Source organism: Nilaparvata lugens, chromosome 4 (assembly GCF_014356525.2).
Source record: "Nilaparvata lugens isolate BPH chromosome 4, ASM1435652v1, whole genome shotgun sequence".
Taxonomy (NCBI): Eukaryota; Metazoa; Arthropoda; class Insecta; order Hemiptera; family Delphacidae; genus Nilaparvata; species Nilaparvata lugens.
In genome coordinates, this window is record NC_052507.1 from 74,625,070 (window position 1) to 74,653,011 (window position 27,942).

General features: G+C 34.1%; 1 protein-coding gene across 1 annotated transcript; it reads right to left on the reverse strand.

Moving 5' to 3' along the window:
• Nucleotides 1-41: 41 nt before the first annotated feature.
• Nucleotides 42-27,940, reverse strand: LOC111054782 (protein sel-1 homolog 1). The gene is made up of 12 exons (XM_039426434.1): nt 27,629-27,940; nt 25,828-26,297; nt 23,951-24,174; nt 21,348-21,543; nt 17,616-17,770; nt 15,095-15,220; nt 14,453-14,681; nt 11,926-12,074; nt 10,005-10,170; nt 7,584-7,834; nt 6,210-6,332; nt 42-1,864 (listed from the first exon to the last, which is right to left on the reverse strand). The coding sequence occupies exons 2-12, from the start codon at nt 26,285-26,287 to the stop codon at nt 1,730-1,732; spliced, it is 2,214 nt and encodes a 737-aa protein (XP_039282368.1). The 5' UTR covers nt 26,288-26,297; nt 27,629-27,940; the 3' UTR covers nt 42-1,729.
• Between the last annotated feature and the right edge of the window lie 2 nt (nt 27,941-27,942).

A 27,942-nucleotide genomic window follows, 5' to 3' on the forward strand; every position in this document is an offset into this window, starting at 1 on the left:
GTTAAATCAATGGGTAAGAAATGGAATGATTGAATAATACAAATGCAGAAAATATCATCTAATTCAACATTAATTTACTTACAATAATAAATAACATATAATTTGCATATTTACAATTGTGTATCTAACATACAAAAAGAGCGATTGAGGATTTATGATATACGTGGAAATATTCAATTAAATACGGTACATCAACATTATATGAATAAGTCACAATCAATGTAATCACAACTATTAATGACTTGTGGAATAGACAAAGTGATAAGAACTAGAGAAGTATTCCTAATACACGGAGTCCAGTTCAAATATAGATATTTTTTTAGAACTTGGACCTTTCTAGTTTTTATTTTGAATAGGCCCTACTTAGCTATGAGATGCAACAATATATACTATTTACAACCTACAAATCATTTAAGATTGAGAACAAATAAATATTGAATAGTAAATGAATTAGGAAAAGTGGTATCCTAGTTGATATGATGCCACAAAAACGAAGTGAAACATATTCAGAAAATCCTGTTTTGAATTTGGTACAGTATTTGAAAAATGAAGTAGGATAAGTAATCAATTTTCAACTGATTTTGATGATTTTTGAAAGAAGTGCAAGCTTACATAATGACTCAAGGCCAAATCGATAAAACCGTCAATATTAGTGTAGTTCTATCATAAAATTTACTATTAAGAATAATTCAACAGTCTGATATCTCCAACCTCATTTAGGGTGAATTGATGTTACAAAGAATAATTGAAATATTTTAGATTAAGTTAATGAATATACGTACGAGATTACTCTAACCAGATACTCAATGAGAAAGAAATTGAGGGGGTCAGAATACAAGGGCTCCAAGTGACATTTTTCAATTTTTATAGTTAGCTACAGTAATTAATAGCTGAAAGTGGTAAAAATCTAGTATACAAAAGGTATAAGCTTAAGTCTAATCAGTGCTGACATCTGGTGTAAAATTTTTAAACTACATTTTCAAACAGCTGTTTATTTGATTAAACAAGGGGTCCAAGTGACTTGGATCCCTTGTTTACAGGACAACGGTTGCTCGTATCCATCAAATTAAATTTAACCTTGATTAAGTCATGTCACCAAGCAAAAGATATCTCAAGAACCAATTAGCCAATCATATAATATTGCAATGAGGTCATTAATCATTGTTCAATTGCTGGTAAATTTGATAGATTTATGTGTAGCTGAACAATAGAGTTTTGTTTGATAAACAAGGGGTACAAGTGATACTTCTTATCACTATTTAGCTGATAATTGAGAAAGGAGAGCAATTTGAGACATGAAACTGTACGTGTGATTTGGTAAAAGTAAACTGAATAGTTATAGGAATAGGTGAATATCATTTCTATATTCATTTCATGAATGAAAAATTAATTAATGTAAGTAAACTTTAGGCTCAATTTTCTCGAAACTAACAATATGTCACCTGGACCCCTTGTATTATAACCCCTTCAATTGTAGTTGTTTCGAAAATAATAAAATTCTTATTATGGTTGATGATTCATAATGATAATACACCAATACAATTCTCGGTCTCGGAATATAGGCATTGGAAAAAGTTCTGATGACAAAAACGATGAGTGAAGTGGACATTTTCTAGTGTTTGACTCACATTTAGGACGATTATCACACACATTCACAGTGAATGGATAAGAAGCAATTTGCTCGAATATTGTGCGCCTTTTGAATGCACAAGACGCCAATTATAGAACCTCAATGTTGCTGCGGCCTCCGAAAATAAACGATGATTGCTAGAAGTCCGACTAGTACAGTGACAAGGTAGAAGTCCCAATTCGGTCCCAGAGATTGGTCCAAATTCAGTAAAACTAGCCATTCTTGCCAACGACTCTGTGAACGAATAAATGAGAAGGTCTATATTATTAGTTTATCAGAGATTGACAATGGTGTAACAACCGAAACCGGTCTTTCTAAGTATCAATAAATCTGATACTGAATCGACGTCTTCATACAACAGCTTACGCTTACAATAGTGGTTTGTCAAGGGTGCTGCGATCTGGTTGTGAGGCTGCTGCGGCAGGAATTGATTTCTTTGATGTGTCCGTGGTAGCTTTCAGGAGGGCAGCCATGCGGTGGGGACTCTAGCTCCTTCTTTGTTGTTAGCTGATATTTATATATCTTTTGTCTTATCATCCTTTCTCCTTTTGTTTTTTTTATGCATGTATTTTGTTATACCCTTTGTGATTAATTGTTAGTGATCTAATGCTGAGGTTTGCCTAATTTATTTTTCTCTTTTATTTGGCTATAGGCTACTTTGAATGCTTTACCTTCATTGCTTTGCTTTAAAATTTAGATTCATTATGTAATATGTATACTTAGGGGGCACTAGCCAATCCTCTTTAACTTAGCTTGTTATTGTTATGCTTGTTATTATGCTTATTATTAGGTTATAATTATGCTTATCAGTATTATTATTATTATTCTTATTTTATATGCTTCTTTTTGTGCTTTTTGATTGTTGTAAGTGGTGTGTACCGTTGGAAAAATAAATAAATAAATAAATAAATAAATAAATCTGTGGTTTTTGACAATTTCTTAGTATTTTTATTTAATTTAAAATGAGAAGGTGATTGTCAAACAAAGTATTTCATACAGTCTTGATTTAACAAATAAACTATAATTGAAAATTAAAAGATAATCGATAAAGAAAATACTTCATAGAGTCTTGATTTTATCATAAGATTTTGTCAATATTCCATATTACCAATTCGCCAAATTTAATCAATTATTGTAAATGTGAGGCTCTTCGTTGTTTTTTTTTCTACCGAAATATTTGTGAAAAAATCAATTATGAACCTCATAATCACAATTGAAACTTTGATGAATTTGGTAATATTTAATATAAATACATTTTTGCAAAAAATATGGTAATGTTAGTGAAAAAACAACCTCACATTCACAATTTATGAAAAGTATTTAATATTCCAATCCTGAAATATTTTGTCAAGATTTACTGACCAAACTTCGCCACGTCATCAAATTAATGAAGAAGAGATTCTATTTTATATTTCACAAAGAAGTTTATGAATATTATATTAGTAAATATCAAAAAACACTTTATTGACATGGGCTACTTTTTAAATTAATAAAACAATATAAAAATCTTAAAGCACCCTTTATTTTAAGCAACCTTATTTAAAAGTTTTTTTTTTAATAAAGGGTGCTTTGAGATTTTTATATTGTTTTAGTAAATATCACTACATTAAAATGTTCGTATATTGGTATTGTATTATTTACTTTCAATTATTACACAGCAAAATATCGACTACCGAGAGCAAACAATTGGGATGAGAAACCCGTCTGTAGATTATTGACAGACAAAAACAATGAATTTAATGAATATGAATTTAATTAAATCTATGAATCTTATTTTCCTCCACAGTAGTTTGTAGAGCTTTTGAAAGATGTCTTCGATAGAACGAAAATCTAATATTGGCCGAAATTGAAGTTAAGCCCTATAGCATTATTGACGACTTTCTCCAAGATTTTCGAAAGGGTTATATTTCAACAGATGTCTGCTTACTTGGAGAATGAAAGAATATTTCATAATAAACAATATGGTTTCAGAAGGGGTGCATCAACTAAGTCGGCCACGTTTGATGTTATATCCGATTTTGTTGGGGGCTCTGGATGGGTCGCGGAGGGCTGTGGGTGTCTTCTGTGACTTATCCAGAGCGTTCGAGATGGTCGATCATGAACTCCTTTTGAGTAAGCTTGAATTTTATGGATTTATAGGTCATGCAGAGGTGTTTTTGAGATCCTATCTTGTGGATAGATACCAGGCTGTGAAAAATGATTGTGATGGCTCTCAGGTGCTTTCTGAATGGCAGATGGTTAAGCGAGGGTTTCCTCAGGGCTCCATACTTGGGCCTACATTGTTCAATATATTTATCAACGACTTATCCTACAATGTTGATGGTAAATTGGTGTTGTATGCTGACGACACAACAATCTTACTTGAAGGAAACAACTATCAAGATGTCATGGAGAATGCTAAGATTGCCATGCAGCAGCTCAATGGATGGTTTTATGATAATTCCTTGAAGCTTAATCTAAGCAAGACAAATTTTATTAAGTTCTCTATTAGAGGTAATGAGAATGATCCAGCTATTGTGGGATGGGAGTGTCCTGCTACTGATAAGACAAAGTTTCTGGGGATTGAATTGCAGGCAAACTTGAAGTGGGATGGTCACATAGAGAAACTCCAGAAAAGGCTTTACCATGCTCTCTTTGCTCTGAGGACTGTTAAGTCGAATTCAAATCTCAAGACAGCTCTAAAGGTTTACCATTGTTTTTTTTCACTTATTAGATTTAGTATTTTGTTTTGGGGGGCTGGAAGAATTCATTTGAACACAAACTTAAAAATGCAGACAAAAAGCACTTCGGATTTTGGGGGGAGTGGGTCCATCTTTCTCCTGTAAGACCATATTCAAGGCACTCCGACAACTTACAGTTCCAGCGATATACTTCCTTGAAGTTGTTTCGTTTGTGTTCAAAAACAAAAATATTTTTAATGCTAACCGAATTTGTCATACTTATGAAACACGAGGTAAAAATACAGGATTATTCCAGTTCCCTATCCATAGACTGACTCTTCTCGAAAAGGGACCGTATTATTCAGGACTCAAGTGTTTTAATTGCATTCCCGAGGATATAAGGCTGTGTAGCAGCTATAAGTTATTTGTTTCAAAGATAATTAGGATACTGGTAGAGGCTTGTCCTTATACCATTGAGGAGTGTTTTAGAGCATTCATGTGACTCCATTCTAAAAAATGACATGTTGACTTGAGCACCGCTCAGAATTTGTGGCTTCACACAACAAAAATATAATAATAATAATAATTAAGGCTGGCCACTAACGTAACGTTTCACTGGAACGATACGACTGTACGCCGAAAACCTGAAAGTTAGTGGCAGTCGTATCCGATGCAGTTCTGCAGTAGTTACACTAACTACTAATGCTCTTGCTCTTGCAAGTCATCTGTTACAGAACACTGTTCGCCTGTCAGTCGAAAATGTGCGATTAAACGTTACGTCAGGCCCAAGTTGTCCTGCTAATTTACGGTGAAAATTAGTAAATGTTCAACTCTAATCACTAACTTCAATTTCAAAAAAAGTTAAGTTCTATGGCTTTACTATTAACTTTCAACCCATACGACACATTTCTCAAATTAGAAGAAGATGCAATAAGATACTAAGCGTACCTTCTACGACGTTTTCGAACTTTTTATGAAACTTCAAACAAAGGAAAAATTGATATAAAATTTATTGAAAATTTCTTCGTCTTTCCAACCATATCATTAAATTAGATTTTGACCCGGTTGCACAAAAGCCGGTTAAATTTTAACCGTGATTAATTCCACGAGGATCAGAGGAGTTTTTGAAAAGGTGGCTTCTCTGATTGATTCTTTTGGAATCAATGACGGTTAAAATTCAACCGGATTTTGTGCAACCGGCACTTTGACTGATAGTTTTCTAGTTATTGACCTCTTTCAAAAATATCGAAATATCTATACATCTCGAAAACCAAGGTCGATATCAGAAAATGTTACTGGTCATTTTTTGTGGCAAAATTCATGTAGAATCTATCGCCTTCGGCTATTACGTCTTTCGTGGGACACTCTGTAGAGTAATGCATATATTATGTACTAAAATAAATAATTTTACTCATCAGCTAGGGTGTTAAGAAACGACCACGAACGTGTCTTGTAAATGCAGATTTCGTCTAATTGTGTGCAACTTTTAGGGCCGGTTTCCGAACTCGGAATTTGGCTAAGTTCTAGACTTTAAACAGCGGGAGTAAGAAAATTGGCTTTCCAAAACGAGTCGTAGTCGAAATAATTGTCAAAGTCACGTTTGAATTAAATTTCAAAAAACTAGAAAATTAAACAAAAAATAAAATAAAGAGAAAATAGTGTAAAGTTTCAGCTATTTTGAATAATTTAGAAATGTTTAATTTCGTCAAGGAAAAACGTTTCCAAATATTATAGAAATGAGAAAATAAAACTACGACTACTGTTATAAAACCTGCGACTACGCCCCGTTTTGGAAAGCTAATTTTCTGACTCCAGCTGTTTAAAGTCTAGAACTTAGCTGAATCCCGAGCTCGGAAACCGGCCCCTAGAGTGAAGTAATATTCATTTTTGTACTCTAATGTTGAAGTGAATTGGCTTACCTCCTGAAAATATTTCAGACTGAAGAAGAGAGATAGTTTGAGAAGTGCCAGAGCCACTGGCACCTTGGCATCGGCACTCGTCTCAGCAGCCATGTCGTAACACCGTTTCGCGAGATGGATGTCCTGTAACATCATTTTACCCATCATTACCCTTCCAATATTATATATTATTCACATTTAAAATTACTAATAGGTCAATAAAATTACTAATAGGTCAAGCAAAGTGAAGTGAGAAGCCTACATGTTATTGTCCAAAATGTTGAAGATGGTGAGTACATTAAAACTATGACTTATCAAATAATGTTTTGCTCAAAGTGTTGAAGGTGTGAAGAAATGTCACATAGTGTTCACAAACACTTTCTTTTGAAATGTGTGCAGACAACTTGGCAGATACTTGTCATAATTATGGTTGATAACAATACTTGTGACAAATAAGAAGGAGCATAATGACAACAAGACAGACTACTCTATTTTCAACATTAACTTCTTTTCTTATTCTTCTTCTACTTCTACTTCTTCATCTTCATACTTCTGTCGTTTTCTTCTTCTTCCACTTCTTCTTCTTCTGCGTCATCATACTTCTCTCTTCTTGTTCTTCTTCTTCAGCTCCTTGTTCTACTTCTTCATCTTCATACTTCTGTCTTCTTCTTCTTGTTCTTCTTCTGGATTTCCGACGTCTTCTTCACCCAAGTTGTTGTTCTTCTCCTACTCCTGTCTTCTTCTACTTCTCCTGTCTCTTTCTTTTTCTTCTTCTCCTCCTCCTCCTCCTTCTTCTCCTGTTTCCTTCTTCTTCTTTTTCTTTCTGGAAGAAAAACCTGCAATCCACAAATCTTCTCTTCTTGGAAGAAGAAAATGGAAAAGAAGATTCGTAGGCGTACAAGGAAAATGCACTCCAATTTTTCCAAACTTTGATTTCTTATTAGTTTTTAATTAATTTTATAAACTATCAATGTTGAAAAATTAATTATCAAACAAATGAAGAATATCAAATTTCTTGCAGTATGAACTAATTTTGTGAAAAATCACTATAAGGAAATTATGATTGATGTTAGAAATTGATTTCCTAAAAAGTTTACTTTTATAGACTTTGTGGATTTTCCTTGCATGCCCACGATTATGATAAGAAGATGACGACGATGAAGGACCCAAGAGAAGAAAAAAAGCAAGAAGAAGAAGACAGAAGAATCAAAGAAAATAAGAACAAGAATACAAGATAAGAAGAAGGCGGAAATAAGAAGGAGAAGAAAAAAAGGAGAGGAACTACACGCCACAAATTCGTGAAAAGGTATATAAAATACCTTCATTTCCAACAACTTATCTTCTTCACCTTGTTATTGATCTCTTGATGAGGTGAATAGTGAGTGGTGCGCCTACCTGTTGCATGCCGAGCCCCTGTTCGTGCATGTAGCCGAGGTTGAACATGGCCTGCGCGTTGTGCTGCTGCTCGGAGGCGTGGCGATAGTGCATGGCGGCCGCCTCGTAGTCGACCGACGTGCCCAGGCCGTAGTAGTGGTAGTCGCCCAGCTTCACCTGTGCGGCCGAGTAGCCCTGAGCCGCGGCACGCCCCCACTGCGCCAGGGCACGTACAAACGCCTCGTCCGCGCTACTCCACAGGGTCACCTCACCTAGCGAGACAAACGAGACATGAATATCGACATAGACAGATATCGATATTTTAATATCGATATAGATAGATATCAATATTTCAATATCGATATAGATAGATATCGATATTTTAATATCGATATAGACAGAAATCTATATTTATATAGACAGTGTTTCTAAAATATACCGACAAACTTCGTGAGGTGTTTCCTTTCAACAAAAAACAAAGTTCCTGTCAACATAGGTCCTAAAATGCTTTGTTACCGAGATTGATTAATTGATTTTTATTCCGCGCTAGGTCTAGACAGATCCATTGCACATCAAAAACATTTAACAGCAGAAATTATACGTAGCATAAGAAAAAAATACAGACTTATCGGCGGAAGATCCCACATTTTTCTTCAAACTCAATTTTATAATTTTGTGGCAGCTTTATGAGGGGACTTGTCAAATCAATTTTCAATTTTATTTTATCACAAACAAAATGCATTTACAGAGAAAAAATATTCAAAAAACAAATTTGTGAATATTTTCCCCACATAGTCGAATCTGTGTCTGGAGAAGTACCAATACAAAGTAGCCTATGATAATCAACTCTTATGTAAAATTAGCTCAGAAATCCAATGGAACCAAAAGTTTGCTACTCCAATGATTATTGAGATAATGGACAAATTATGCCAAGAAACTAAATTTTTCAACTTAAAAGTGATAGAAATAGGATGCCTTAGGACGAGACTATGTTAGGCGTGATTCAGGTGCCAACCCAATCACCCAATTGGAGAGCTTACTGCCCTGCCGACTCTGAAAACGCCTAATATGGTCTCGCCCTTCGTGTTGACCGGTATTTTGAATCTTATTGTAGGGAATTCAGATCTGAAGAAGATATTCTCAATAATTTTTCCGTTTGAAACGCACCCAAAACTCTTAAATAAGAATTTAAAGAAGACAAAACAGAATTTTTGAAAAGACTGCTGTTACTTGTGAAATTAGGAGTGCAAGGTCTATAAAAACCAGGTCAAGACACCCGTGCTCCTTATGGACGGCCATTTTGTGCGGTTTTTATGGCGGTACATTTGAAAATTCAATTTGCTCATAACAAAATCATGCACTATGCATTTTAAAATGACTATTTATGTATTAAGAGCGTAATGCGCGACTTTATCGCTCGCACAAAACAGTTATCACGCGACGCGAAGCGGAGCGTGATAATTTTGCAATAGCGATAAAGAAGCATTACGCGCGAATTACATACAAATTTTTTTCTACAACTGCCCAAACCTGTTAAATTACTTATATCGACGGAGTTACAATTACCGACTTTTTAGGTTAAGATCTGACCTTTTGGCGAGCTGCTTACCATCAGCTGATTGGCGAGCGTAAAAAACTCTTCTGCGCATGCGCGAATGATTTGCGAGCGTAAAGTAAACTTACGGCGCATGCGCGGATGGTTAGCGAGCGAAAAAGTAAATTCTCCTCAGAAATAAGCTGTTTTACGAGGAGAATTGAGTATGTAAATTCTTTTTTTACGCGCAGTTGTAAAAAAAAACAATATTCTGGTTCAGATAATATATAAATTCAGGGTTTAGATTTTTTAATAATGAATTTTCAATAATAAATGGTTCAATAATTCATTTATTTATTATTAAAAATATTGTTCTTATTCTTGTAACATGTTATGGTTCATAAGGTATTGGGACAAGCAGCTAACCTCATAAACAGTTTAAAGTTCCCAATCAATTAAATCTAAAAATCATTAATTCAGTTAGTTGGAATCTAAATATTATTATTGTATCGGAATAATTTATTTTACTATTCAAAGCCAAGCAACAATAAGCCATTGAACAATATTACAAATAACACATCATGTTGTTTAATCTATATAATGATAACAGCTGAAAAAATTGAAAATTGGTGAAGTAGAACCCCATAAAATGGCGATTTTGCAATGCATCACGGGATTGTGTCATGACCTGTATTTATAGACCTTGTTCGGAGAGAATATTCAAAATATCCCTTCCATTAACGCTCTATCAAAGAATTCAGTTCTGAAGAAAAATTTCTCAATAATTGTTCCGTTTAAAACGCACCCAAAATTCTTGGATCAGGATTTAAAGAAGACAAAACAGACAGAAGACAAAAATGAATTTTTGAAAAGACTGCTGTTACATTTGAAAGTAGGAGTGAACTTACCCCTATCGAGCATGAATGCGGCATTACTCTGAGCGACTTCGTATCCGAATTCGGCCAACAGAGAGTAGGTCAAGAATGCCTCGTTGAATCTGCCCTCCCTGTACATAGTGTGCGCTTCCATCAACTTCTCCCCCCAACTGCCTCTCTCAGCCACATTCTTGTAAAACTGAAACAAAAATCACATCCATACAAATAAATTCCTTTATACATTCAAAACAATTACAGATCGTATAGCTATGACTAGGAGAGAGCAACAGAATCAGCCCATCACATTACAAAATTTTCTTTCGCGAAATCCAAGTCCCTAATAGGGAATGGCGGTTCCCAGGTCACACATTTTCTCTTTATAGCCTGATCTTCACTAGTAGAGTTGGTGGTCGAGTAACTGGCATACTAACTCTACCGAGCTAACTCTACTCTACTTACTTGGTCCAGTAACTGTTTTCACTACAATTTGAGACCTGAGATCGGAAACCGGCCCTTATATTATTTATGTAGAATGAATATAATTTTTTTTTCAGAAATTAATTTTGGAGTAGATGTAATAACTAAAACTCTTTCAAACTCGTTTTTAAAGTATTTTTATCCAACAAATACGAATTACTTTCCGAAAATTACAAGCTATTGTTGGTGCTAAATCCATAATTTCAAATATCAAATAAGTCCGAAATCTAATAATAAACCAGAGATAGATAATGAAGTAAAAATCAAAGATTATTTATCTTTGTTCAAATTAGAGACACAGAAGGATTGGATAAACCCAATTATGAAGTTCAAAATTGATGGTCGTCTTGCAATTACAAGTATCAAATGTTTAAATGGATATATTCCGAGATATCAAGTTAAATTCCTAAATGTTTTTAAAGACAGCATTTGGATTCTTTGGATAAGTGTATAAACTCGTGTTTGATTAAGTGTGTAAGATATGGTAGCTAAATTAATTTCAACAAACGGAGGACCGAATAAATGAGAGCGTTATTGCGTTGTTAATGGGCCATATGAATAAAGTTGAGCATTTGCTTATACTTCTAAAATATGGAGCATTTGCCTCATTTTCTATGAATAAAGGTAAGCAAACCCTTTTGCTCATGCTCATCAAAAAAATAGTTTGAGCATTTGCTCAAAAGTAAAAGCTTATACTCAAAATTGTATGAATAAACTAGAGCATTTGCTCAACTTCTGAAGCAAATGCTTCAAAAAAGATGAGTCTAGTCTAGAGCAGTTTATCACCTTTTGCTCATAGTAAAATGGCTCAACTAATTCGTATGAGGAAGAGGAAACTATACCAGATACGATCACAACCAATAAATGAGAACTATAAAACTCTTTTTAGATTCAACCATATATATATATATATACCATTATTCCTACAAAAGAATAAATAATGAATAATAAGAATAATTTATCTGATATATTATTTTAGCCATCACAAAATAGGACATAGGCATTTAAGAAGATGAGAGTATAGACGATTATAAGAAGGCTATTGATATTATAAGATTATTATAGAGATGACATTTTTAAACTCTATTATTTCAAAGTTCTAAACTCAACTAGCCTAAAACTCTATTCATAAATAGAAAACAGAGAAGACGACGCAAACACAAGCGGTGTCTCCTACTTGCATATTTACCGTCTACGTGAGCTATAAAAACAATGTAAGGTCACAAAGGCGAATCAGCTGATGAAAAATCGTTAAAATACGTGAGAATTTGCTCCAGAGTTCAGGAGCATAAGGTAAAGCTTATTCATATAAAAATGAGCAAATGCTTATGTTTCTACCTAATGCTCATGAGCAAAACCTCATGCTCCATTCTCATGCTCATGAGCATATGCTTTGGTTTTATTCATATGTCCCATTGTGTTTGCAATGTGCTACAGCTTGCAACATTACAGAGGTGTATTTGTTTGTTAGACTAACTTCGACAGCAGTGGTGCAAGAGCGCATCATCCCGGTGCCCGTGGCGTGCATCTGAGCCAAGTTGTAAAATGCCAGAACATGGCCAGACTGCGATGCCATACTGAAGAACTTATTCGCCAATTTGTAGTCCCTGCGAACGCCTAGTCCACCTGTAAAAGCAACAAACAACAATTCAAATTCAAATTGAACAATTTCTTCGTTTACAACAATGTAAAACGAAAATATAAACAATTTAAATTGAATTTAATTATTCTTCGTTCACAACAATTTACAACAAAAATATAGAATCAGTATGAAGAAGACTCCTAACATGAACAATTATTATCATTCTACAATGATACAGTTGATGGTGAATGATGCTGGGAAACTGTTGCTTTCGCAAACTTCAATTATGATAGAAATTAATTTCAAAACATTAAAATTATAACCAATAAGTAAATGAGGTAATTTCCTGTTCATAAGCCGCGTTACAGTCTGTTCAGCTGTCAGTTACAGTGAGGTTTAGGGAATTCTAACGTAAATATTACAGATGCGCACTGATGCCAATAAAAATACTGCTTATTATGTTGATTTTTCACTTGTAATATCTCTTTTGTCATAGTCATTCAATCTTAGCTGTTTTCCATGCATGAAATCAATCCGGTAAACAGCTGTTTGCAGAACAAATAAACATATGATTCTCATTACAGCATACTCTACTGTAATGAAACCATATTATGTTTTATTTGCAGTCGAGTATGTTTCCTAGTTCCAAAATAGGAACAGCAAAACTGCTACAAAAAAAAAAACAACCTTCAGCGCTCCAGGTGGAAGTTTTGTCAACTTCCACAAAATTCCTGATTCAGAATTTGTAAACTAGGTTATGTTTATAGAATGCATGTAGTAACTTCAACACAAGCAGGTAGCGTTTTATATTTCTCAATTATTCTTTATTAGATTATTATGACAAAAAATAGTGTACGTTACTTGGACCTGAATTTCTTTTGCAGTGCTCGAATGAAATTCTAATCTCGGCTAACGCATCGACTAGAAACATCATTCTCGCCTGCAAAAGACCCCTTCCCGTCCATGTGACGTAAGATACTATTTCAACTCAAATTCATTTATTGCATAAACTGTAGGATTAATGTAAAAAATATTATAAAAAAGAGTTATAACGCTGACATTCATTTATAAACGTCCACTTATTGGATACAACCAACAAATACAATATCCAGAAAAAAACAATAGAATTCATAGAATAGAATGACTGCCTTTCTTTCTACTAGAGAGCGAAGTTAGGGTGCAGTCGGTCCTCTCTCAACTCTCTGTTACATTATAACAATATAAAAATAAAAGTACAAACAATATATCTAATTAAGAAAAGAAAATGATAATGATGATCCAATTCTCAAATATAGAGAATTGTGACTCACTGAAATACATGATGCCGAGTTGTAGTTGTGCATCCTGTGCCGAATTAAAATAATCTGTAATCATTATATAACTCCTGTTTTAGCTTTTGATGAATTGTAGGAAGAGTTAGAAATTAATGCTGTAATAGATTTATTTACAGCGGTTCATGTGTGACCCCAAACCAACTTCATGTAAGTACCACCCCTTTAGTTCCGCAACTTTATGTAACACCGCTTCCAGACACCCGTTCAGATGACAGGTTTAGGGACGTAAGATGACGTCACCGTCAGGCCAAATTCAACCGGTAAAAGTTCACCGGCAAAAACAAGGTACCGTAACCTCGACGATAAAGCGACGTACAGACCAACGAAAGTGCAGTGTAGTGAAACAAAAAGTTCATACAAGAATGTTAATCAATAGTGGGGATTCGAAATTTATGAAATGGGTTACATGGGTTATTATCGATAAAAATTGGGTTCAACGGCCTTTTCTTTCTTGGGTTTTTGCATTGAAATTAACTTGTTATTTTATGACTGATATTGTTTGGTTTTGTGACGTATTGCTATCTAAACGAGGGATAGTAATGCGCCCCCAAATCAGATGAAGAATGTCAACAAAGTAACATGATAAGAAAACAAGGATATTGTCAAATTTTATTATTCACTAAAAATTTATTAAAAACTTAAAAACAGTACCATGGTTTCACGTTTACCAAGGCATCATCAGATGTACTGTATGTATTGGTGAAATTTGACAATATCCTTGTTTTCTTATTATGGAGAAATTTCACAACACTACCATCAATTCTACTAATTTTATTAAAGTAACATGAAATTGTTGTTTCCTTTGTCCGATTTAGTTGCCAATGTTTATTGAAGTTGTTTGTATTTTTTCAATTATAGTTTATAGTAGAAACCTATTAAATCAGTTATGGCAAGATTAAATGAAGTTTTCTTGACTCTAGCCCGTTCACCTGCATGAATAAAGTATACTCAGGTATTTTCTAGATGTATCGGCCTATTTCGAAATTCTAAATTTTATTCCAAATTATCTTTTTTATCATCTTTTAAAAGGCCAGGCACAATCCCCAGAAAAGAGAAAACAATGGATTACATAGACATTTGTGACTCACTGAAATACATGATGCCGAGCTGCAGTTGTGCGTCTACCCAGCCCTGGTCGGCGGCCTGCGAGAAGAGCTTCAATGCCTTGCTGTAGTCCTTGTCGACGCCGCGACCCTGCAGATGCATCAACCCCAGCCCACTCTGGCCCACCGGGTTGCCCATGTCCGCCGCCTTCTTGAAGTACTTGTACGCCGTCTCGTTGTCTGCCTTCACCACGTCGTTGCCTTCGAAGTAGATCTGAACAACGCAAAACAAAACATCCATCAAACAAATTAGCATTGAAGAGATCTGGATCCATAGAAGAATATTAATAACAATGAACGACACTACAAGCTTGCAGTTGGATGGATGGGAGTTGCAGTTTGAATCCAAAGAACATCTACAACACTTGGTCTACATTGGTATAATGGATTCAAGTTTTGTGAAAGTAGTATTTATATTAAAAGTAGCCCTAAAGAAAAAAGACGACTTGACTTCAAGTTTGCAAAATACATTAATCTTATACAAAAATTAAATTAAAGTAAACTTTATTACTGTAAATGACTATCCCGCAATGACTAATGTTAACGCCCCTTAATGGTGGATTAGAATCCATCAGAATCATCAACAATTTTGAGATAATTTTAATAATAGTAGAATGGAGTAATGACCTTGCCGAGGAAAGCCATGGCGATAGGATTGCCTGCATCGGCTGCTTGTAGGAAATAGTGTAGAGCTCGCTGCGGGTCCTGAGCCACGCCACGCCCACCTTGGTAATGCAACTGGCCCAGTCCAACCTAACAACACAAACCCAATCAATTAGTGTAATCAATAGAAACAATTTAACAAGTCACAACATACATGTGTAATGTTATATTTATTATTTACTAGCTGGCCCGGCGAACTTCGTTCCGCCAAATAGTTAATGCCATCTCATGACAAACTTTAGCTTGATACACACCTGAGGAGGCGCGATGCGGCATTTTGCATTCAGGTGCTTCTTGCTTATTGGTTTGAATGGAAGAGCTCACACACACTGAATCGGGCAGCATGGAACGGTGTGATAAGGCAATCTCCGTAAGATCAACATTTTGTATCACCAAGCCGCGCCTCCTCAGGTGTGCTTAGCCTTAGCTTAATCTGATTCACTATATTTTTATGAAAATTATCCAACAATCAGTATTTACATTTATATCTCAATATGGATTTCCTATGTGCTTAGTTAGTTGTTCAGCAGTTTGTATTTTTAGATCATTATAGTTGAAAGCACTTGCTGGGAAATTGAATTGTATAATTATCTCCTTGATGCTGATTTTCCCATGCATATTCTAAATTTAACGCATTTCGAGTTTTACGACCCAAGTTTGGTCGTCGTTCGTACCGCGGCATTATTATTAGAATTAGAATTTTGTAAATCAGTAAAAATAAAATAGAAAACTGATCTACCGACGGCTGTTGGATGACGCAAAAAATCTCCTCCCATAAGGATTACATGTAAACTTTCTAAGGACCGTAAGAAAGAGTTCTGAAGTCTGATTATAAATTTGATAGGCTATAAACCTGGTCTTGAACATAATAAACACAACTAAAAAAAATCATCAAATTCGGTGCACACATAAAAAAGTTATTGAATGTCAAAATTTGAAGTTCGATTTTTATTTATATAGATTCATATGGCTTTTATCGACAGAGATCCTTTTAGATGTTCTGCCTTGCCGTATTACCCAATGTCATTTCCTAGTTACACTCAAGTTTATAGGTTATTTATTGAGTTCTTCAAGTTATATTAAAATGGTGAGATATTTTGCAGTCCGCTTCAATCGTCAACACTGTTCCCCTATCTTTCTCCACTGCCATTATAACGTGGACCTCACTATAGTGAGGTATATAAATACCTCATATTTATATTTCTATCCAATTTTGGGAAAGGAACAGTTTTGGGCATCAAGCCTGTTGTTCCTTTCCCAATCATTCATAGTTGTGAATGATATTGTAACCTATGTATCAATGTATAGTGCAATGAACAGAAACAATTTAACAAGTGACAACATACATGTGCAACGTTACATTAGAATAGTACGATTTTTGCAGTCCGTTTCAAATAATGACCTGTAATCTATTCATCAAAAGAATAGAATGACTCTCTTATTTGTTGGCGTGGACAGTAATTTCAACTCTACCACTTAACCACGTCGTTAGCCGAAAAAAAATTCAGAATATTCATAGATAATATAATAAAGAAGTCGAAACAAAAATGACAATAAAATGTAATAAGTATGAGACTTTGATATCGTAAAATAAAAGTATTAGGCCCGGTGGCACAAAACTCAGTTAAATTTAACTGTGATTAATTTCACGAGATCCAATCAGAGGAGGTCTTTTAGGAAATACAGCTTTTCTGATTGTTTCTCGTGAAATTAATCAAGGTTAAGATGTAACCGGCTTTTGTGCAACCGGGACTTAGGAATACAATGATTGAATGAAATGAAGTGATTTTTTTCATTAACTAAATCACTTTACTGCTGAAATAGAAATAAAAAAATATTAAAATGAATGAATGGTCAGGCTAATGAAAAATTAATGATTCAGATCAGTAACAATATTGGAAAGATAAATTTGTTGATTTCATATGAATAGTGAATATGGATATGAGGAAAAAAGAGACAAAAGATAAAGTTTGCGCTTGTGCAAGGCTAGTTTTACACACATACAGTTCGGTTCCGTGTTCGTTTTCGGTCGATTCCGATAAATTAAGTGTCAAACGGTAATAACGGTTTGAATTCTATACAGAATAGAAACCACACAGCACCAAACTATTAATAATGAATGAATGAATTGGAAATGTATTAATGATACATTCGATTTAATAAGTGTTCAAGTAACCGGGGCTAAATTTTTATGTAATAATGATGAACCAACAATAAAGTTTATCCCAAAAAATGTATCAACAATAACATTAGTTTATTGGCAACTCCCCATAAGGGCCAGACCACATGAAGCGTTTTTCAGGCACCAACCCAATCGGAGAGCTTCCTGCGCTGCCGACTCTAAAAACGCCGTCTGAAAATGCTTGTGAAAATGCTTAATATGGTTCAAGGGTTACAGTCAAGTTATGATAAAGGAGGAATTGATGATTTTATAATTTATGATAAATGATTAATAATAGAGAATGTAAATTATTTGAAAGATTACTTGAGCTTGCACGTCCCCCTTTTCAGCCATCAATTGATAGTACTCTATGAGATCGTTGTCGAGTATACCAGAACTGTATCCAGCATTTTCCAGCTCTTCAAGTAGGCGAATACGTTGAACCATAGGACCACCAGACAGAGACACTTCACTGGCAACTAAAACATCAAAAAATAATCTGCTTTAACAAGAATCAGAAAACTTTTCTAATCAATTATCTTAAGAAATTATTTACTAATAAATAATCTTAAACTTCACTGACAACTAAAACATTTATTTATTCGTGGACAGAATCACAAATCATATGAATATGATTATGAAAGAACAACAGGCTTGGCCCAAATCTATTCCATTCCCAAATTTTGATAAATTAATAAAATTTAGTTATTATAACAAAAAATAATGTGCTTTAACAAAAATCAGAACAAAATTTTCTAATCAATGATCTTAAAAATAAATTATTTTCTAAGAAATGATCTTGAACTTCACTGGCAACTAGAACATTAAAATAATAATAATAATGTGCTTTGACAAAAATCAGAACAAAATTTACTAATCAATGATCTGATTCTTAAATTAGGTTCTTAAACCATGAAGTACCTTCTCAACATTATTTAAGGATATGAATTATTTTGATACTGTAATTTGTATGTTTTCTTTTATGGCTACTTTTAATATGAATAAAAATATAAACATTTCCGAAACATGTTGTGACAAAATAATTTAAAAGTGTATTGAGATTTATATTTTTATTTAGATTTGCTACTGTAAGTATATTTCTTTTAGAACTTTCAAAAGTTTTTCCAATGAGACAAAAATTCAATACACCTTTAACATAATTCTATTAAGGGATTTATTTCAATTTTCTAGTATAGTGATAAAGTACTTCATTTTATAGTATAATATAGTACAGTATAATGGTATTCAATAGAATAGTGATGATTTATTGATTGATTCTTTATTGATTCATACAATAAGTACATCATCAAAAATGGTAGAGGGAGAAAAAATTAGGTAACCTTGTGCTATTCCTCTCCTAAATTTAGATAAGGTTATACATAGTCCGATATAGGTTGTCTTGTATTTGTTCACTTCACAAAATTTTCAGTTCTTAATTATTTTCACAGAGTAGATTCCATGGAACAAATATTATATAATAATGACCGGATCAAAAATATTCCAGCAACTTCTATTGACATTTTCTCAATTTGGCAAAAAACTCTATATAATTTTACAGATTGGACTTCAATTCATACAGTGACTTGATAATACAATTGTATGAGAATACAGTTCGTGCTATTGAAACAGAAATTGAAACATTGTTGACACATTAACAATTAAAAACGTACAAGTTTATTTTGAGACAAAAGCAGTCGCTATGCTATCGATATCGGCTCTGTCAAACATATGGCAAGATTGCATCATGTTAACGATGCCATGTTCTTGAATCTCACTGTCTGATTGATTGATTTAATCAATTCTGAAATGAGTTCTCATCAACAAAACTGCAATACACTCACATGATAACATTATCAATTAATCTAATTAAATGGAGAACGCGAAAGACCAAATCTAATTATAAAAATTGAAAAAGTTAACCAATTAAGATAATTGATTTCATTAATAAATAATGATAAATAAATTGATGAAGAGAAGGCGTTTGTTGGTGTATTAAAGTTCAGTATAAATATTTAATCATTTGACAATTTATGAACATTTTAATTAAAACTAAGCTTGTTTCATAATAATAAGTCCAGTAATTGATTTAGATCTGTACAATATTTTGTGATTGTAGTCATTGTAAAAATCTTTTAACATATGAATAAAAATATAAATCTCAGTACCCTTTTAAATTATTTTGTCATAACATGTTTCAGACATTAATGCCATTTTCAAGTGATTTATATTTTTATTTATATTAAAGGTAGCCCTCAAGAAAAATACATCTTTAAACATGTTTGTAAAAGCATATAAGTAAATAATTCCATCAAATAAAAAAGGCGAGTAACACCAGGCTCTAATACAGAATCTTCACAGTGAAGAAGCCGGAAGATTTGACCGGGCGACTAGAATACAGTCATCAAAAAGGTGTGTTCCTCAATTTAAGAATGAATTTCACAACATTGTTTCTCATTGTACCAATATTGATATACATTTGTTGATTTCATTATATGCAATTCATTAGCTGTCAAATTGGATCTCACTTAATATCAGCACAGCACGGCGCGATTTGAAATAATTAATGTGACCATATAAGTGATTTTAATGTAGTTTGTAATAAAATAAAAATTTCGGTCTTTCAACTGTAATTTTACTCTCTCAAAAGCACCTTAAACTAGCAACAAAAACATGTGATATGGAATTAATGTAGTTTGTAATAAAATATTGAAATTTCGGGTTTTCAATTGCAATTTTCCTTTCTCAAAAACAGCTCATTTTTGATTAGTTACAAGAAAAGTAGCAACAAAAACATGGGAAACAAGTTTGAAACAATGGAGACTAGAGTTCAAATTGAACATATCTTGTCAAGCAGTGCAGTTCAGTTAGGACTAGTAAGAGTCTAATTAGAAACTTGATATACTGAAATCTTGAAGAATTAAAAATAGGCCTATACCCATCCTCGATAAATTAAGAATCTAAATTTCAAAAGAAGAAGCAAAATTTCAAAAATTAAGAAGCAAAATTTCAAGTAAATGAGTCCAGTAGTTCAGACGTGATGATGCTTAATTCATGAATTTCCTATCCCGTACATGTATAAGCCGATTCTATTCTTAATTATATCCTATTGTATTAAGAGAGCAATTTCTGTATGTATGTATATGGGTATATACTCGTATTTATGTTCAACGGATCTTGAAAACGGCTCTAAGGATTCTCACGAAATTTGGAACAAAGTGGGTTTATGATATGAAGATTCGATTGCACTAGGTCTCAACCCTTGGATAACTCGCTGAAGGACATTAAAAGTATAAATACGTCCTTGGAAAAACAGCTGGAAAATTTGTCGTCTGTCGATACCGTAATGGAAGAGAGTGAACGAGTGCATGTGTGTTTGGATTATCCAGCTGATCTCACAAGAAGAAAAATTCAGCAAGAGAAACTTATTTTCGTTTATTTCTATTTTTTTTCAGAAAACATGTTTACTTCAGAAAGTCCAAAATAGTAACTAGATGCTGTTAGAGTAGAATAGTACATAGTATATTAATAAATATTGTAGCAAACTCAGTATATCATTCTAAATCTAATTCATAGTATATCTGTTTATAATTGATGATGTGTTTGTTTTTTGAAGTGTGAATAAATTGCTATTTTGATGAGTGTTAGTAGCTTAACCTAGATTTTGATTTGGACTGTAGTATGTATTTGAATAGAATAGAATAGAACATAGTATATTAACAAATATTGTAGCAAACTCAGTATATCATTCTAAATCTAATTCATAGTATATCTGTTATAATTGATGATGTGTTTGTTTTTTGAAGTGTGAATAAATTGTTATTTTGATGAGTGATAGTAGCTTAACCTAGATTTTGATTTGGACTTTAGTATAAATTTGAATAGGGACAGTTTTGGGCATAAGCCTGTTGTGCCTCCTCATAAAACTGTAAAAATAATTGTACGACTGAGAAAATGAATAAATAAATATTAACTATAAATTCAATCTTTCGTTACAAATTTTCTATGCTTTTATACTCCAGACCAAAGCTCGGTCCCTCGATATTTAATGTTATTTACCTTTTTTAGCAACAAGCCTGTAGAAATCCAACGCCTTTTCACAGCTGTTGGCCACGGTTATTCCTGACCAGTAGCGATAACCGAGAATCATCTGTGCCCAGGTATTTCCTCCCAGTGCTCCCAACGTGTAGTGCACCAGTGCCTTAGCTTGGCTGGCTTCCACACCTATGCCTGACGCGTGGATGAAGCCGAGAGCCTGCAATAACCAACAAAAACATCACTTCACACTTCAAATTATAGATAAAATTCTCTCCAAAGCTCAACACAGCATTCAAATGCATATTTATTTTTATTTTATTTATTTATTTACAATGCAAATAACACTAATGTAATAACATTGAAAGATAAAATAATAAGGTAGTCCTTGTGCTATTTTTCTTCCAAATTTATAGGTGACAAAGTCCAAGATAAGGTTAGAATTTCACGTGTACAATAAAATTGTTATAAAATTTTGCTCCAAAATAAACATTAAAACTATAAATTTTGAATTTAGATGGCTTAAATTGATAAATTAAGAAAAGAAATATTCCACTCAATTACCACTTTTAACGAATAATATTGAGTTATTTAAAAAATTTGGAACTATTTAAGAAACACAAACTCGTAAACAGTAATGGTAATACTTTTCAATTCAAATTTTCTATAGCCTATTTAACAAGTAAATATTGACAAATTATTAAGTTTGAATTTGTACAAAGAGTTTTTAGAACTGAAAGAAACTTGTATTACTAAAGAAACTCAACTCTAATTATAGAGTTGTCCTGTAAGTGGAGAAGGATGCTTACTATAGAGAGGTCCACGTTATAATGGCAGTGTTTGATTAGCAATGGTATTGCTATCCTTGTCTATCATTCAACAAAGCGCATAGCACTATCTCTTTCTCGCTTTGCTCTGTTGCCAGATCGGCTTTCAACATTGTAGAATTATTAATTAATTAACAAAATATTTAATCTTAGTTATGAAAATTCATTATGAAATTATTGAAAAATATAATTTATTGCTTAATAAAATATAATTATTTTAAACATGAATGAATAATAATAATTATTCATTAATAAACCTGTATCAGCTACCGTCTATAGAAGGCATTGACAAGACAGAGCATCGGCAACGTTTTTTCCTAACTTCCTCCACTGCCATTATAACGCGGACCTCACAATAGAAGGAAGATTTCTAGCCAGTAAACTGGAGTTTATTGAGATTGATAATATTGTAACAACCAAAACTAGCATCTCAAATTGTGTCAATGAATTAGTTTTTTACTAAAGCTTGTTAATTTTGTAACACCATTTAACAATGTCTAGTGAACTGGAGTTTTCCAAAGATTGATAATGGTATAAGCATGACAATTGAAATTCAAATTAACTTCTTTTCAACTTGATAACTCTGAATTGTGAATGCCCCATCTAAAACCAACTGCTATAAGCCAAGGTCTATAAATACAGGTCATGACACAATCCCGTGATGCATTGTAAAATCACCATTTTGTGGGGTTCTAATTCACCAATTTTCAAATTTATTTTTAGCTATTATCATTGTAGATTGAACATAATATGATTTGTTATTAGTAATTGGAATTTCAAAAATAATTATTCCTACAGAATTATAGTATTTAACAAAATACTAGAAATTGAATTGTTGATTTTTAGATTTAATTCATCGGAAACTTCAAACTCTCTTTGCAGTTGGCCTCGCATATTTCTGTCTTGTCCCAATGCCTTATGAATCATAATCCTTAGGTTACAAAAATAAGAATACTTTTTAATAAAAAATAAATGAATAAAATAAAGCCTTTATTATTAAAATTACATTATTAAAAAATTGAAAACCTGGATTCACATATTATCTGAACAAGAATATTGTTTTTTAAAATGCATGATGTTACGAGCAAATTGAATTAGATTGGATTTTCAAATGTACCGCCACAAAGACCCCACATAATGGCCGCTCCATAAGGAACACGAGTGTCATGACCTGTATTTATAGACCTTGCTATAAGCTAACTGCAATAGCGTAACTCAACACATTTGTCTAACTCAAAGTTTATAACCTTACTTTTGCTACCAAATATGACCAAACCAAATAAGGCCGCCGTTTTACAGAGTTAGCTAGTGTTAGCGGACTCAAACCTGCGATATTTGCTATTTCGTCTGCTTTTTTTTCCTAACGTAGCATTGAGTTAACACAGACTTAGCAAATAGCAGGAGTTAGCGAATAGCTCGACTTAGCCAGCTAACTCCAACATTGTGAATACCCCCAATATTTAATCATCGATTTGAGGACGATATCAGTACTGAGGACTCAATGATATATAGTCTGTCCAGACTGCCATGAGCCCTGAAAGATTAAGCTGACCATCGCACCCTCACGCGCAGGTACACAAACCCGGCCTACCTGCGCCATTGATATACTAAGCATACTACGTAGTATACAGGTAGGCAGACCGTCCCTTTACTCACACACACAAAAGGAGACTGCGCTTGTGTGTGTGTGAGTAGTAGGAAGGTCGGCCTAATCCTTCAGAGTTCATGCCTCTTTGGACAGAGTATAATTTTAAGGCGCACCAGTAGGTTGCTATTGAGAAAGAAAGTACAGTGACTTACGACATGAGCATCGGGATTTCCCTCTTCAGCCAGCTCGTCAAACGTCTCCCTGGCAGCCAACACGTTCTGGTAGAGAGGATGGCCGATCAGTTGGGCCCAGGCCACCATGATGCGCGCGGGTGCGTTCTTCAACTCAGCGGCCGCCAACAGTTTCTTGTAAGCTTCCTTCTTATTCGGCTTCGAGGCATTCAGCAGAGACTTGGCTTCTTCGTACAGCTCGTAGCCTACAACAAATCATATTCAGGGGTTGTATGTGAGACTTTATAATGTGCATCGAATGAATGAATATTATGTAATTGAGGAGTGCCTGGCGAGTAAAAAGTAAATATGTATGGCTTTTGTTGGTGGATAGTACCTTGCGGGACTCTCATACTTCAGCCGGGACCGACAGTTTAACGTGCCCATCTGATAACACGGGAGTGATCGTACGAGTATGACAATGCTATCTGGTAGCGTTGCCACCACCAGGCTCCAAGGGTCCTGGGCCCTGCTTACTTTTTATAAGATTGTTTAAGAAAAACATCATTCAATTAATCTTATTGCCGTCATTGTTTAAGAAAAACATCATTCAATTAATCTTATTGCAGTCACAACTACTCTCTCTCCTGAGCAAACCAAACACTTCTTTCTATCACATTCCTGATGAAAATTCTCTCACATAACCTTCCCCTAGCGCACTTCAAAACGTTCTGTCACTAGTTTAGTCTCTAACTCTCAGCTCACCAGTCCAAAAGTCCAATTCGGTGGCCTGAGCGATGACTCCGCTGTTCTGATAATTATTGTTCTGATTTGAACGGGGTGTTTCAATTGTTACATAATGTAGTGTTCAATATCCAAACAGAAAATAAATATGATAAACAAATATGTGTCGAGGATTACGGGTTTCTGTCATGTAATAGTCACGAGTGAAATAATTAATACCTTTAATACCTTCTGCTTCATACATTATCCACATTTGTGGGATCGATTGCGTCATAAAATTCAATTTCATGCATGTAATTACATGCACACCACCATAGGCAGATAAAACAGTGGCCACTTTTCATAAAAATTCAATTTATCACACATAAATTCATCCACATTATAATATGACTTGTCACAAATCAGCTTTCTGACGGTTTTCCTGAAGGCGGTCTCATCCAACAGTTTCACACCAGGAGCAGTTTGTTAAAGAATTTCAGGGCAGAAATCCTACAACTGGTCTGTGGTCGGTGGAGGCGTCTCCTGGGGACATCCCCCATTTTGGAAAACATAGAGGAGCGGCGAAGGAACAATGAAAGTGAACGAACAGTGAAAGTTGCGACAAAAACGCCATATACCATTGGATATCCACGCTATTTTTCCTGTATGCTCGGGTGTTTGTATCAGATGTTTTCATCAAATTCGAGGGAACACTATCACAGCGTCTGCGATTGTGATACAGAAGCTAGGGGAAGCGTAGTGCTCAAACCAGAGGTACCACAATCGAAAGGAAAATAATAGCTACCACAGCACGCAACGTCATGTGGAAGTATCAGTGCCACTGCCATGCCTGCCAATGCATTCTGTATGCGCTGCGTTTGTGGTACCACAGAAGGAAAATAATCGCTCCCACATCCTACTTGCGATAGTGGTTCGTCTGGCCTTAAGCTGAAAATTACATATACCGGCATCGGCATGTCTGAATAGGAATTGGATTGGATTAACGAGCATGCTAAAAGTATTAAACTATGCTTTTTTGAGCACATAATTCCACAATCACAATGACAAAATTAATGATAGGGAGAAAATCAAGAGGACTGTTTCTCTCCATAATTTTGATAAAAATAGTCCAAATGAGGATGTGATAGTCATAATGTCTGTTAACATTTGAAATAGTAATGAATGACGTAAGTTACCTTCCCTTTCTTCAGGCGAGAGCTCCTCCAAATTGACAGGTTCAGGATCCGACCACAACAAATCAGCTGCCGTCGGGTCCTTGGCATCCCCATTGGCGGTCGCGTCATTCTCAACATCGAAATCGCTTTCCTGAATCTGCGATATCAGCTTCACCATCCAACTGTCCGGTGTCAGAGAGAGCATATTATCAAGATTCAGTGTTTTCTCGCCATCTTTTTTCTCCTTTTCTTTGACATCGTCTTCCACAGTATTGTCATCGACATTTAATTTCAGTTCATCTTTTTTCGATATAAAGTAGTTCAACACTGTTAGAGGATCTTCATCGTCCTTCTCCACCACTTTCGAGTACTGTTCGTCATCGTTCGAGTTATCGGCTTTCTCTTCTTTTTTCTCAGCCAACGTTCCGAGTGTCAACAGTATGTATAAAAGTATTAGAATTTCAGTTATATGCTTGGGCATAGTAGGGTACCTGAAAACAAACCATTTTGACAATTATTCCAAAAAAGGTATCATTCACTGAATCAATCATGGAGGGCCGACTAAAAGCATGCAACTCTAGAAGTATTGACATTATGACAATTCCCCGATCCTAGGACCGTGGTGAAGACATCGGAGGTAAGTAAAAAATTGGCACACAATAAGCTTTGGTTGACTCGTGGGGTTCTTTGAACCTTTGGATTCTTGAATACGTCCCTTCAACATGAATAAGAAATTATGGTATGATCACATTACATGCATGTAAGTGTGAGTTCAAGTCAGATCATGCATGAGCCGGAAAACATAATCCTGAAAGAGCCATTGAAACACATTGCGACTTGTCTGTAGCTGCTCACACTGAACGCAACCAGCAAGTGCACGCGTTCTGCGTGAGTGTTCCTATTGATCTTTCCAGATTTTTTTTCTAATCTGTGCGGTTGATCATACATGAGCATGACAACGCGTGCACATTTATACATACGCATCTAATGCGACCATACCCTATGAACCCAAATTTCATAAATAAAAAATTATATTGGAAATACAAAACCATCAACTTAAAACCTTCGAAAAAACCAACTTCTTTCTCATTTTTATTAAAATGATTCAAGATGATCCTGTTTCAATTATAATTTTTAACCCAATCAAATTAAGTCACTACATCGTTACGTGAAGAGGAGTTCATCAAAATCACACAATTATGAATAATTTTACAATACTAATATACTTGAGTTAACTACACAATGCGGTAAGAATTTGTAAAGAATTTAAAACCTTGATATACAACCACATTACTGTAGTTACTTTGATTAAGCTAGTACCGTAAATTAAATGAGAAGTCTCAGATTTCGGTGGCTTGAGGTAAAAAATTAAGCATTTAAAAAAGCTAATGATAATTAGAAAGCATTGCTAAAGCTAATAGTCTCATAGATTAAACACTGATATCATGTATCAAATTATATTTTCAACGCTTTTTTAACATACAACATAGAATATTCAGTACAAAGAGTGTACAGTATTGAAGTTCAAAAACCTAACCTCAATATAATTTTTTACAGAAAACGATTAATGAATAGGATATCAAATAATTGTTTAGATATTGGATGAGGCAAAAAATCTTTGTATGTCTTATATTTTTGTATAATTTTGAGACTGAACAAAATAAAATATAAGTTATTATGTAAAAAATATGACAATTGGAGTACCGTACTAACAAAGGTGAGATCAACGTAGGTGGTGGATAACTAGGAATTTTGACTTCTCTAAATAAATAAATTCTATAAAAATAATGCGAATTTTAAGAAATTTTACAGATTAACTTACCAAAATGTTTAAACTTTCAACTCATTTACACAATTAGCCAACAACACATCGCACAACGTCCTATCAAAACTAAACAACACACTCTAGGGCCGGGATACGTCATTCTGCAAAATAACCAGCTGACTATCAGTCAACTTCAATCAAATAAAGATAAATGATTTTCAAATATTTGTATGAGCACAATTGTAAGGACAAAACATAAATTTTCAAATAATAATTTATTTGGCAGATTTTTTCTAATATTCCATCAACTCTACACATTTATTATTCAATCATTAAGTGCTGAAAAAATGTCTAGATCAGGGAAGCACTGA

Bases quoted from the DNA above. Each gene is read 5' to 3' on its own strand.
- LOC111054782 (XM_039426434.1), bottom strand. From the start codon at position 26,287: ATGCCCAAGCATATAACTGAAATTCTAATACTTTTATACATACTGTTG. The intron at 14,682-15,094 runs GTCATTACTCCA...TGCGTTGTTCAG, and splicing joins CCATGGCTTTCCTCGGCAAG to ATCTACTTCGAAGGCAACGA. The intron at 1,865-6,209 runs GTAAGCCAATTC...ATTCGTTCACAG, and splicing joins GTCTGAAATATTTTCAGGAG to AGTCGTTGGCAAGAATGGCT.